Raw genomic sequence first — 12,959 nt, 5'->3', positions numbered from 1 at the left:
AGTTGGAACAAAAGGATTTGCAACTGTCAATGCTGAAAAATTACTTATACATATATCTTGTAAATAAAAAGTTGTAATAATTTTTAAAAAAAGAAAGAAAGAAAATACTGTATTGTGATCCACACTCAGTTCCCACAGTCTTCTCTGGGTGCAGATGACTCTCTCCATCCCAAGACCATTGGAACTGACCTGAATCATCTTTCTGTTGAAAAGAGCCACGTCCATCATTGTATAGTCTTGTTGGTGTGCACAACATTCTCTTGGTTCTGTTCACTTCACTTACCATCAGTTCATGCAAGTCTCTCCAGGCCTTTCTGAAATCATTCTGCTCATTGTTTCTTATAGAACAATATTATTCCATAACATTCATATACCATCGCTTATTCAGCCATTCTCCAACTGATGGGTGTCCACTCAGTTTCCAGTTCCAGGAGGAAAACTTGCAGGAATGTCATCGCTAACTTCCAAAGCTCCCAGGATAAGGGGAAATTATTGTAAGCAACAAGGGGGAAAAAATCTGATTTAAATATCACAGAGTTAAAATAAGGATTACATAAGACCTAGCGGGTACTACATTAAAGGACTATAAGTCTTGGAATACTCTATTCCAGGGGTCCTCAAACTTTTTAAATAGAGGGCCAGTTCACTGTCCCTCAGACTGTTGGAGGGCCGGACTATAGTAAAAACAAAAATTTTGTTTTGTGGGCCTTTAAATAAAGAAACTTTATAGCCCTGGGGGAGGGGGATAAACATCCTCAGCTGCCACATCTGGCCCGCGGCCATAGAGCAGAAGAGATGGGATTATGACTAAAGATAATTTACCAAAGTATAATCCTTAATGGAAAAAATTGGACACTTAGCAAACTAAAAGATTTTCAGGGTTTTTTTTGTGACAAAACTTCAGAACTTAAGAGAAAATTCAACATATAACTTTCAGGAGAAACGTAAGCTAAATATTAGACTAATTATGATGAACTCAATGAAGTCCAATTATTTCTTTTGTAGATGTGAAAATATTAGCAGTACTCAAGATTGTCATTATTTGGGTAGTTTGAAAGATGAGCAAGGACTGAGCTGAGTATGATGAGGTGATTCTAAAAAAATAAAATATAGGGAGAAGTAAAAAGGAGTAATTATCATGCAAATGAGGCATAAAAGAAAAAAAATGAAAAGGATAATGAGGAAAACCAAGGAGGAAAATATACAATTGTAGCTTAGAATGTGAATAGAACGAATTTACACATGCAGTGGAAATGGATAGTAGATTAAAAATCTGATTTCAGCAATATGTTGTTTCAGGAAATGTTATAAAAAAAGAGACACACACACACAAAGTCAACATAAAGGACACAAGTAGAATTTAGTATGTAAAAAAAAAAAAGCAGGGATGGTATTCATGATCTAAAAGTTAAAATACAATAAATCAGAAGTGAAAAATAAAACTACACTGTTAGCAATCCTATTCAGTGTTGTTTTAGAACATTTAAAATACCTAGAAAGTATAAAATACCTGAGCATGTAACTTCTTAAAAAAAAAAAAAACCACAGGGACTATATGAACATAAACATAAAACACATTTTAATATAAACTCATCTAAATAATTGAAGTGATATTAATTGTTCATGGGTAGGTATAGCCAATATAATTTTTTAAATATCAATTTTACCTAAATCTATTTAATGCCATCCCAATTAAATTACTAAAAAAACTTGAGTTAGAAAAAATAATAAAGTTCATTTTGAAGAACAAAAGGTCAGAGACTTCAAAATTGGGGGAAAAGATGTTAAGGAAATATATTCAGCAATATCAGACATTAAACTATTTATAAGGTGAGAGTATTGTTGAAATGTAAAAAGAATAATTTTGATTATTTTAAATTAAAAATTTCTTGTATAAAGCTATATAGCCAAGAACAGAAGGGATGCAAAAAATTGGGGGCTAACTTTCATAGATAGTCTCTCAGGATGTGATTGGGTTGGAATATTGTTATGGTGTTGAAAATAAGCTTGTTGATTTAGTAAAAGATGTAAAGACTTGAACATCTATGAAGGAAGATGCTTTCCACTTTGAGAGAAACAGGTGACAGGTGGAAATAAGCATAGTACAATCTTACATGTGTGTATGAGTATATATGTGTGTGTGTGTGTGTGTGTGTGTGTGTATATATATATATATACACATATATATATACACATATATATATATGAATATGTGTATAGATATCTATGTATATGTACATATCCATACTCAATTGTATCCTTCTTTAGCATGGTGGTGGGAGGAAGAGAGGGGTGTAAAAAGTACACAGTAGAGAACAAAAGAAAACCCAACAGGAAGCAAAGAAAAGCTGGACTGCTTTGAAAATAAGGTGTAGTATTTATTACATAGGTTTTCTTGAAATAGAAATGTATTTTTATGTTGAAGCTTCTTTTATGGTATGCTGTGTAAATGGCAATGTTATTTTTTTTTCTTTTCCCAGTTTATAAAATTAAAAAAAAATTGACAAAATTAAATTAAGTAAAATATGCTTCCACGATAGGTAGTTCATAAATGTTTGTGATATAGATTTATTCATTTATATCATGGGAGGAACAGTTGTTTTTGTAGCTACTGGCATAGTATTTTGTATTTTTCAGACATGACAATTTTAATTAAACTGAGGACTGCCTGAAATAGCTTTTGTTACAAGTTTAGATGTGAAATCGGGTGTTTTACTTGGGCCTAGAACTTGATTTGAGCTTAATTTAATCTTGATTTGAAAATGATGCCAAGAGAATACAAGCTCCTTGAATAGCAGAACGTTTCCATTTTTCTCTTTGTACCTTGTATGTGATAGGTGCTAAATTGAATTGGATGTTATTTTGGAGTTGGATATTCTTTCTGATGTATTTATAGTGTTAGAATGTTTTTCCCTCATACACTGCCCAACCTGCTAGTATCTCTACATTCTGATGACATTCTGTATTTTAACTAACAGGTTTTCAGGAGGCCTGACATCAGGGTAAGGATATGTTTGCCTTTCAGCAAATCGGCCTCCTGCCTGTTTGTCTTTTGCGCTTTATTGAAAATTTAAGTCTGTTTAGTATTGTTTTGTTTTTTTTTACTTTATCAACAATATTATGAATTAACCAGATCAAACTGCTCGCTGTGTCATAGCTTTAAATGTTGCGATAGAAATGCTTTGTTTGTTATAATGTTTCATGTGCTAATAAAAGCCAGTATATGTGAAAGTCATATATTTAAGTTGTTAGAAATGTTTGCTACTAGCTGATTATTATTACGTGAACTCTGACCAAATAGGTGTGCATGCCTACTACTGCAGAGTAGTACTGTATTATTTTTATTGTATCATCCTTGCTATGGAACTGAACTACAGAAAAAAGACTAAGTTGGCTTTGTAGGCAATTTCAATAAATTTTTAATTTGGGATAATACATGTCAATTCGCTGGATTTATTTGATACTGAATTTGAAGGTAATTTTGGCCTCTTCAGTCTTACCTAGTACTTTTGGGGGATATTAATTAATAGGGAATATCTTTAGTAGTAAGTATAATTAGTAGAGTATGTTTTGTTTTTTCCATTTTTTCCTGCTCTGTCCCTTCAGAACACCTATAAAACAGGAACACGATTGGTAATGTGCATGCATTTTCTTATTATTTTAAAGTTACTTATATTTAATAATGGAGAGGAAGAGAAATGTACAATTTAGTAACAGTGGTTTAATCTCCTTTCCACTCCTCAAAATTACCTGGATTTGGATAAGCTAACCATTTTAATGACTTAATGTTTTCAACTTTTATAGGGCAATATAGACCTTAAAATTAAACATTTAAAATTCTTATTATTTTAAATGGTTTTTCATTATTTCTCTTTTTCCCCACCAGTAAAAATGCCTTTCAGTTAATGAGAATGTTTTCTTTTTCTTTTATTGATCCATATTGTTATGATATAAGATTTTATTTGGTATTTCTTCCTAATTGCATGGACTTCAAAGTGCTATTGTATGTTGGACAGTGGTGTGTGTTTGTACTTTTATTTTCCTCTGAAGAACCATCATTAAAAGATCATTCTAAGGGACAGCTAGGTGGTGCAGTAATAGAGCACCAGCCCTGAAGTCAGGAGGACCCGAGTTCAAATCTGGTCTTAGACATTTAACACTTCCTAGCTTGTGACCTTGGGCAAGTCACTTAACCCCAGTTGCCTCAGCAAAAACAAAAACAAAAAAAAAACTACTTTGCTTTATATTTTAAGAATGAAAATATAAGATTTTTGCCAAATGGAAATATATTGTACAGCTTTGAATGGTTTTGATTTCTGCCTGACACTAATTGCAAACTAATGACAAAGTATGAAAATGTGTCAGTTGTCATATGTGCTGGTATGGTTTAAAGTTTGGAAATATGAACTCTAATACAACAACTCTTTAGGCATAATCTTTTTTATGCATAAATTTGATAGTGAAATCAAATTTTCTTTTATAATAGAGAGATCTGGCTTTTTTTTTTTAAACAAATTATTTGGTCTCATAGAATTGACATCATTTTTGAAGGATTACAAACTTATATTTTTCATACTATCCGTTTAAAGAATTGAACAATAAAGAGCTCATATTGGGAACATAAGCAGTAGCTTATAAAGCTATTGGAAGGTTACCAAAGAAAAGTAAATTTGACCTTTTAACCATTTTTTGAAGCACATTGTTGTCATGACTGGAAACATTTACTATGGAACTATTAATGTAAAGTGCAATATTTAATGCACTTTTGAAAAAAATCTTCTGCAGAATACAGTATATAATCAGGTAAGTGCACTACAAATATAAATATATATTAGATAAATTATAATGTAGCAGTTTAATAAAGAAGATTAAAATCTAAAACAAAAAAGTAAATGGTATGTATATTTGTCTAATATAAAATTTGCTGCTCCCAGCAGAGTTGCCTGCCTATGCAAATAAATAAAATTTAAATATGCTCTGCTCTTTTAAAAACATAAATTTCTTTGGGTTTCTTTTAAATTTTGTTTGCATGACTTTTCTTTTTATATAGCTTCCATAGCATGCTATGTTATCTATTTTCGAGCATATTATGTGCCCCTTTTTGTTTTCTTTATTCTGGATTTGTGTGATTTTTTTTTAAAGCATATTTTGTCACTCGAAAACCATGGTGCAGATTGTTCTTTTCCCCTCCTCCAGCAAAGAATAGTCATTCCGTTTTAGAAGGATGCTACGACGTTTGTCCATCAAACTGGGTCTTTAACTCCAAAGGGAAAAAATTTGTTGTGAGTGACAAAGCTGTAAAAGGTGTTGAGTTTTACACTCATACTGTCTCTAGTTGGGAAAAAAAAAATTCTGTTCTTTCACCTGTTTGTTTGCACGTGTTTCTCTCTTCCTTTTCTGCGTTCTTGTCCGTTCGCCTGATGCTCAGCAGGAGGTTCAGGAAGGACACAATGGCTATCATTCTGAAGCTGGAGCTGATCAGGTGGCAAATTTTACTTGTTTGTTGTATAGCTACTGATCCTGTGCTTAGAAACCATTTTAATTTCAGTTTCTGGAAGAGCAAAACTTGCAAAACCATTGTCCTGTTATAGTCCCTCCCTCCTTTCATTTCTAAGTTCAGTAGAACCCCTTTATGATTCAACCGATCCAGATGTGGGTCTTAAGAATTTTCACTGGAAACTTCCAGGGCTCCTCAGTTTGATAATGATATATGCTTATTATAATGAAGTGCCTTGTGAATTTTTGAAGGGGTTTAAATTAGGTTCCTTGTAGTTTCAGTGTGGGCTGTCGTGTTTTTAGTAATCCATATTTGGTATATAGGATACATTTATATTAATCAGTCCAAAATTTGAATGCTTACAGTAGACTAGGCTCTGAGGGATATTCCAAAGTCTCTACCCCTAAGGAGTTTCCCTCCTTGTTGGGATGAAAATAATAGTGAATAATTTAAGAGACTATATAATTCAATGTTACATTGGATGTAGAAGTTCTTTGGTAGTTTCGAGGAGAAATTGAACACTGTGCTAATCTGACAAGACTTCATTTAGGAGGTAGAACTTATTGTGGGCAATGGGTGACAGGATTTGGCTGTACAGAAAATGACAGGTAAGAGGGTGGGACAAAAAGAAGCAGGAACAAGCCTGGCAAGTTGACACAAAGTATTTGATTAACCTGAAAACCCAATGAGAGCACCTGGGTTTGAGGTAGCTCTAAGTGAAATCATGTCCGATGAACCAAAGCAGTGACAGATTCCCATAATTAAAAGACTCAGAAACGAGACAGGTCTGTAAAGGGGTTCCACTGCACTTAGCAAGTGTAAGTTTTGTTTATAATTTGTTACATGTGCACTAAAACTTCAGTTTTCTAATTTTTCTTTGGTTAAAAATCTAAAGCATTGTCATTTTTTCTTTGTTTTATTTTGTTTTGGTAGTATATTTTTTGTCATTTTAAAAATACATCCTAGCTTACTAATAAAGACATTGGCTTTGCCTTTTATCTCACAAAGACATATTCTTAAGGATCCCAAAAAGCTACTTTTCTAGTTAATATAGATAGAGAAATTTGTAGAAAACCGTACCTTGCATATGAGTCCCCAGCCTGGGTCTATAGAGCATATCTCTTCAGAGGATCTGATGAGCTTTGTCAGTTGCACCCAATTACCATCCTTTCCCAGTTGGTGTCCTTTAATGTAGAGAAATGGCTTTTAAGCAGTTTTCCTATCAAATTTTGGTGTGACTTACTATGTAGTTCCAACTGAAAAGTTTTTCATAACCCCCAGAAAAGTTATAGTTTGATAAAACTGAACAACTCACTTTAACTCTCTAAGCAGTACTTAGAAATAAGTGTATTTAAACAAGCACTCTACATTTATTTTTAATACAATTTGACACATAATATTAAATGACTTAATTTAGTTTAATAATGTAAAATATTTCAAAGTAGTTTAAAATTAAATATTTAATTAAAATAGCTTTCTTACTGGGGCATGAAATAAATTATTAGTTCATGACATCAGTTACTGAAAGCAAAAAAAAAAAAAATTAACATGTGTCTCAAGGGAAACTGAATAATTTTTGGTGTTCTTGAACGACTGACATGTTAAAAAGTGTTCACACAAGTTTCTCCTTTTATTATAGTTAAAAAATTAGTTTCACATTCACACAAGTTTCTCCTTTTATTATAGTTAAAAAATTAGTTTCACATTTTTGAATTGTGCCTTTTATGTTTGACAGTAACCTGAAAGTTAAATGGGTTCTACGAATTGTTGCCTAAATACTTCGAAGTATTCATGGGCAATACACTTAACTCGAGTTCTCTTTGGGGGTAGGGGGAAGAAGTAAAAACAAGACTGAAGGAAAAATGTGAACTTAATGAACTTGGGTAGTTGGAAAAAGAAGACAATTTCTAAACTGTAGAATTTGTTAGAAGGCCTGTGTATAACTTTGCCTGCAACAAGGAAACATTCCTGTTGACTCTTGAGTGTGGGGTTGGGTGGTGTGTATTTGTTACATACTTTGTTTTGTGGGTTTGAAGGAGAACTACCATGGAGAATATGAAGTTCAGGTTGGTTTAAAAATGGAACCCTGATAAAATATGTTGAAGTATTGCATGGGCCGATTGGAAATTCAATCAAATGTGTGTTTTAACTAAATAATAATTTTTTTTAAATTTCCCATTTATTGTTACAGAAAATCGATCAATTTTTAAATACTGCCCTATCAAATCATGCAGCTAATTTCCTTGACTGTGTTATTTATCACAGAGGCAGCATGGCATGGTTGATTAGAAAACTAATCCTTGAAGCAGGGAAGACCTGGATTCAAGTCATACCTCTGATGCACACTCAAATACACATGTACATGCATACACACACAGAGTGTGACCCTAAGTCGTTTATCTTTGAGTGCTAAGCTAAAACTAGGAGTTGCAGAGGAACTTGCCAGCTTACACTGATAGAAGTTTCCTCACCTGGGAGTTACCCATACTAATGAAATTACAGGTCTAGTCCCTATCTTTATTTATCATTCGTGTCTGCTTGTCTTTTCAAATTATTCCCGGTTTTGTAATTTGTATCTGTGAAGTCTCAACATAACATAATGTCTTATTGCAATAGCCAGTGTGATGTGTTGTGATGCTGTGCTTTAACAAATGGGGTGAGCACTGTTCTGTTTCTGTGTGTTCTCGGCAAAATGTAGCGTTCCTGTACAGCTATGGAAAATAAAATTTAATCCTGTTTGGTTTTTTTCCCTTACCAGGCTCTCAGAGATGGAAATAAGCTGGCCCAAATGGAAGAGGCACCACTATTTCCAGGAGAATCAATCAAAGCTATTGGTAAGTACAACATCTGCGTTTGACATGAACGGATTTCATTATGTTTTATAAAGTGAACTAAATTATCATTAATGTTATCATTGTGGCCATTGTTATCATAATCTTTTCTAATGGCTCTTTTTTCCTCAAGCCTCTCATGCCTCACTTACCTCCTCTTATACCTAAAGACCTCCCCTTGTGCTTTACTGAGAAAATGGAGAGCCTTTTTGAGCTGCATCTTCTCTTATCATAACCCTGTACCTTAATTTACTTACCTATAAATAAGGGGATTAGACTCAATGTCCTCAGGTCCTTTCTAGCTCTAGATATGAGATTCTGTGAAATTGTTCTCTTGTTCATCGAAAGACAGTAAATATCTCTTAAGTGTCTCCTATGTGTCAAACACAGAAGTGCTGGGGAATACAAAGATAGGCAAAAGACAATCCCTGCCCTCTAGGAACTCAAAGGCTAGTAGGGGAGACAAACTGCAAACAATAGAAAATAGTCAACAAAGGAAACTAGAATTAAGAGAGATTGGGCAAAGCTCTCTGTACAAGGTGGGATTTTAGCTAGGGCTAGGATTTTAGCTAGAAGAGGGGCTGAGAAGGGAGAGCATTCCATGCATGAGAAACAGTGAAGATGCCAGGAGCTAACAAGATGGAGTGTCTTGTTTGAGGCTCTTCAAGGAGGTTAGTGTCATTGAATCTGAGAGGACATGGAAGGTATAGGAAGACTAGGGAGCCACTGGAGTTTATTGAGTAAGATGACATAGTCAGATCTATCACTTAGGGAATAGTGGGGGAGAGACTTGTGGCAAGCAGACCCAGCAGCAGGCTGAATAGTCCAGGAGTAAAAAGATTAGGGTGGCAGTGTCAGAGGAAAGAAGGAGGCATATTTGAGAGCTGTTAGAAAGGTAAAATCAATAGGATTTGGAAATATTATATGTAGGGATGAGAGAGAAGAAGTCGGCTAGGTTGACACTAGGGTTGTGAGACTGGAAGACTGGGGTAGTAGTGCCCGCAGTACAAAAGTTTGCAAGGCAGCAAAGATTAGGGGAAAGAATTCCATTTTGGATATGCTGAGCTTAAGATGTCTTACAGGACATCCAGTTTGAGATGTCTAATAGGCAGTTGAAGGTACAATACAAGAGCTCAGCAGAAAAGTTAGGGCTGGAGAAGTAGTTTGAGCAAAGAGTTGGTAATTGAATTTAGGGAGATTGTTGAAATCACCAAGTGGCATAGTAGAGAGGGAGAAGAGAAGAGGACTCGGGACAGAGCCTTGAGAGGGATACCTGTGTCTGACTGACATGTGTATCTTGGATTAAGAAACAACAAAACAGGCTCCAGAGTGATCAGATAGGAAGAACAAGGAGAGAGTGATGTCCTGAATTCACAAGAGAAGAGTATCAAGGAGAAGAGGAACGATTGTATTACATGCAGCAAAAAGGTCAAGAATGTTGAGGACTGAGAAGATTTGGCAAATTAAGAGATCTTGTTTAATTTTGTAGAGAGTGGTTTGGGTTGAATGCTGTCTGAAATACTGTGATTTTTAGTACCCTCTGTTCCCTTTTCTGTCATTGTGCCATCTCCAGCACAGAAAGCGAAAGGAGCCTCATGGAACTGAGGGCCATTTTCTATTTTTCTTTGTTGCCAAGCAGATTATTCAGCACCAATTGCCCAGTCTCCTGGTGATGAATCTTACTTGGGCTTGGTTTTTAGGAGACATTCACAGTCTGACTTTCCTGTATAGTAGACCCTGTTAGAACTTGTTCTTCACTAGCCTTGCTTTCAATAAATTGGGGTCACCTCCATGCCACAATGAGATATTTGAGTCAGACTTAGTGCTTTGTGAAACCCATTAAATAAACCATCCCTGTGACAAAAAGTGATGTGGAATCACAGAATGCCAGAACTGAAGTCGACCTCCAAGGTCGTTGAGTCCAACTCAAAGCATTTTCTTACAAGCTATCACTGGAAGACTTCCATTTTTGAACCATATACCTCAATGCTATTTCTTTATTTCATGTAATATTATAGACTAATGTGTTTTCATAAAATTAAAATCATAAGTATTTATTTGATCAGGATGGTGACATTTATTGAAGCATAAATGTTTCCCAATGATAGATGCATTTTCATATTTCTTTCAGTTAAGGATGTCATGTATATCTGTCCATTTATGGGAGCAGTTAGTGGAACACTGACGGTGACCGATTTCAAAATGTACTTCAAAAATGTAGAGAGGGTAAGTTCTTAATAAACATATAATTACATTCTAGAGAAAATGGGAAAGTAGCACTGTTAAAAAATTATTAACTGAATCCATATTTATACTTCTGAAGATTAATTTGGGTATATAAAATGTCATCACTTTTCAGCCAGTCCCTCAAAAACCATTAAGGTACTTTGTCCATTCTTTCATCTTCACTTTTACTTGATCATAGTGGATAATTGTTTGCCTCTACTTTTTTCAGTTTTCATTATTTTGAAAAGATCTTTCTAGACTTCTTAGTATTATATTTGTTAAGCTTAGTTGTATTGAATTTGTATGACACTAACTAATGAACCCCAGTTTATTTTCCTCTAGCTGTTTAAGTTGTTGCCAATTTTTTTTTTACATATTAACATATAATAATGCTTACATAAAAATCCTTGAATCGATAACTTTTTGTTGTTTCAATGAACATTTTTTCGCATCTGTTCCCAACCATGGATTATTGGGACAAAGGTTATACTTATTATTATTTTCTTTTTTGAGACTGAGTTTCTATATCTTACCAAACCTCTCCAGTAGCAGTGATTACTGGCAATGTAATTATGGCAATATGAAGCATAAAAATATTGTTCTTCAGAAGAAAACATACAGATTTGTAGTTCTTTGTGTGAGCCTATTTTCCTGCTACTCTGCTAAAATTCAGTTTTATTTTTGTCAATTTGATGGATACAGAGAACCTAGAAGTTGTAATTTACATCTTTTTAGATTTTAGTTAATTTTTCCAAGTGATTATTGGCAATTCATGTTTCCTTCTTAGAACATTGTTCATATCCTTTGCCCACTTACACTGTGACTTGAAAGTTATTCTATGTGAATTTTTAACAATTTTTAGATATCTTATTTTCCTAATTGGTGTTTTTTAAACTGTTACTACCTATTGTTATGTGAAAATTTTTTATTTTAATGTAGTAAACACACTTACCTTGTTACTAATAATTGCTTCTATTTATTAGCTTAAAAATTGCTTTTTCAATTGAGATATTTTCTTTTATCTTTTTTATAATTTTTTTTTCATGTAGAATTTTTTCCATCTAGAACAGTGGTTCTCAAACTTTTGTTTTCAGTATCTTTATCCTATTTAAAATTATTGAGGATCTCTCCAAAGAGTTTTTGTTTATCTGGATTATATTTATAGACATTTACCATATTGGAAACAAAAACTATTTTTGAATTTGTAGACTCTCTAAAAGGGTGTTTCAGAGATCCCCAGGATTCTCTAGACCATACTTTGAGAACCACTGATCTAGAACTTTACTGAGATATGTGAGGTGAGGGGTGGGTCAAATTCTTTTTCCACCAAATTGCTATCCAGTTTTTCCACAGACCAGGTCCCCCTCTCCCCCCCCATATTTATTAAACACAATTTCATGTGTATTTTTGTCTGTTTTTATTTTGTAAATGGTTTTCTTTTTACTCATACTTTTAAAATATTTGATATTTTAATTGGTATTGAATTAAATATTCAAATAATTTGCAGTGTATGGGTATTTTGTCACATTATTCTGACCCAGATATCGATGAGTTATCGGAGGGAACTCCCAAACTGATGAAAATAGAAATATGATTTGATTCTTCTTACCCATCCATGACCATTGAATGTCTCTCCAATTATTTCAGTGCCTTATTTTATTCATTATAGTCTTGAGATTATCCTTATTATAAAGGTCCTGAGTGTTTTTAGGTAGGTTAATTTGGTCATTTTTATTGTTACAACAAATGGAATTTATTTTTTTAAATTATTTTATTGTTATTGTTGGTATATAAGCATACAAATAAATTTCTTTGAAGTAATCTATTTTGAGCCTTTGCTGAAGTCATTGTTGTTGCTTTTTTTTTTTTTTTTTTTTTTTTGGCAAAAGTAAGATTTTTTTAGACTCTCCATCATGTCATATGCACATAATGTTTTGACTGCTTTATTTCCAGTGTTAATCCTTCTAATATTTCTCTTATTGCAACTGCTAGAATTTCTACTAATTTCAAACAAAATTGGCTAAAATGGGGCTTAATAAGTCATAGCTATGACACAATAGAACTTCATAAGTCATAGGGAGCTGGAAGTAAAAACAGATCTTTCACTCAGTGGCGATCTTAAGTGGAATGTTTTACTTGTTGAGTGACATTGAAGTGCATTTATCTTAATTTGGAAACTTTAGGATCCACATTTTATCCTTGATGTTCCCCTTGGAGTGATAAGCAGAGTTGAAAAGATTGGAGTACAGAGTCATGGAGATAATTCCTGTGGCATAGAGATTGTTTGCAAGGTATGATATAATGTAATATTCAACAAATGAAACCTTTTTATTATCTTGGGAAAGAGAGAGATACTATGGTTTTCATTTGCCAGTGTTAAATGACATTTCTAAAAATGTTTCACA

General features: G+C 33.6%; 1 protein-coding gene across 4 annotated transcripts in view; it reads left to right on the top strand.

Annotated features, from left to right (window-relative positions):
* Positions 1-12,959, top strand: part of MTMR1 (myotubularin related protein 1) — a 68,065-nt gene that overhangs the window by 15,033 nt on the left and 40,073 nt on the right. For 3 of the 4 annotated variants that reach the window (XM_051968489.1, XM_051968490.1, XM_051968492.1), the window contains exons 3-8: positions 2,979-3,002; positions 3,607-3,633; positions 5,432-5,482; positions 8,256-8,331; positions 10,460-10,554; positions 12,738-12,845. In XM_051968489.1, coding sequence (XP_051824449.1) covers positions 2,979-3,002; positions 3,607-3,633; positions 5,432-5,482; positions 8,256-8,331; positions 10,460-10,554; positions 12,738-12,845 — 381 coding nt within the window. The remainder of the gene's footprint in view (positions 1-2,978; positions 3,003-3,606; positions 3,634-5,431; positions 5,483-8,255; positions 8,332-10,459; positions 10,555-12,737; positions 12,846-12,959) is intronic. The other variant, XM_051968491.1, reaches the window with a different exon arrangement.

Source organism: Antechinus flavipes, chromosome X (genome assembly GCF_016432865.1).
Source record: "Antechinus flavipes isolate AdamAnt ecotype Samford, QLD, Australia chromosome X, AdamAnt_v2, whole genome shotgun sequence".
Taxonomy (NCBI): Eukaryota; Metazoa; Chordata; class Mammalia; order Dasyuromorphia; family Dasyuridae; genus Antechinus; species Antechinus flavipes.
The sequence above is the reverse complement of the archived record's forward strand: the minus strand, read 5'-3'. Positions and strand labels throughout refer to the sequence as shown.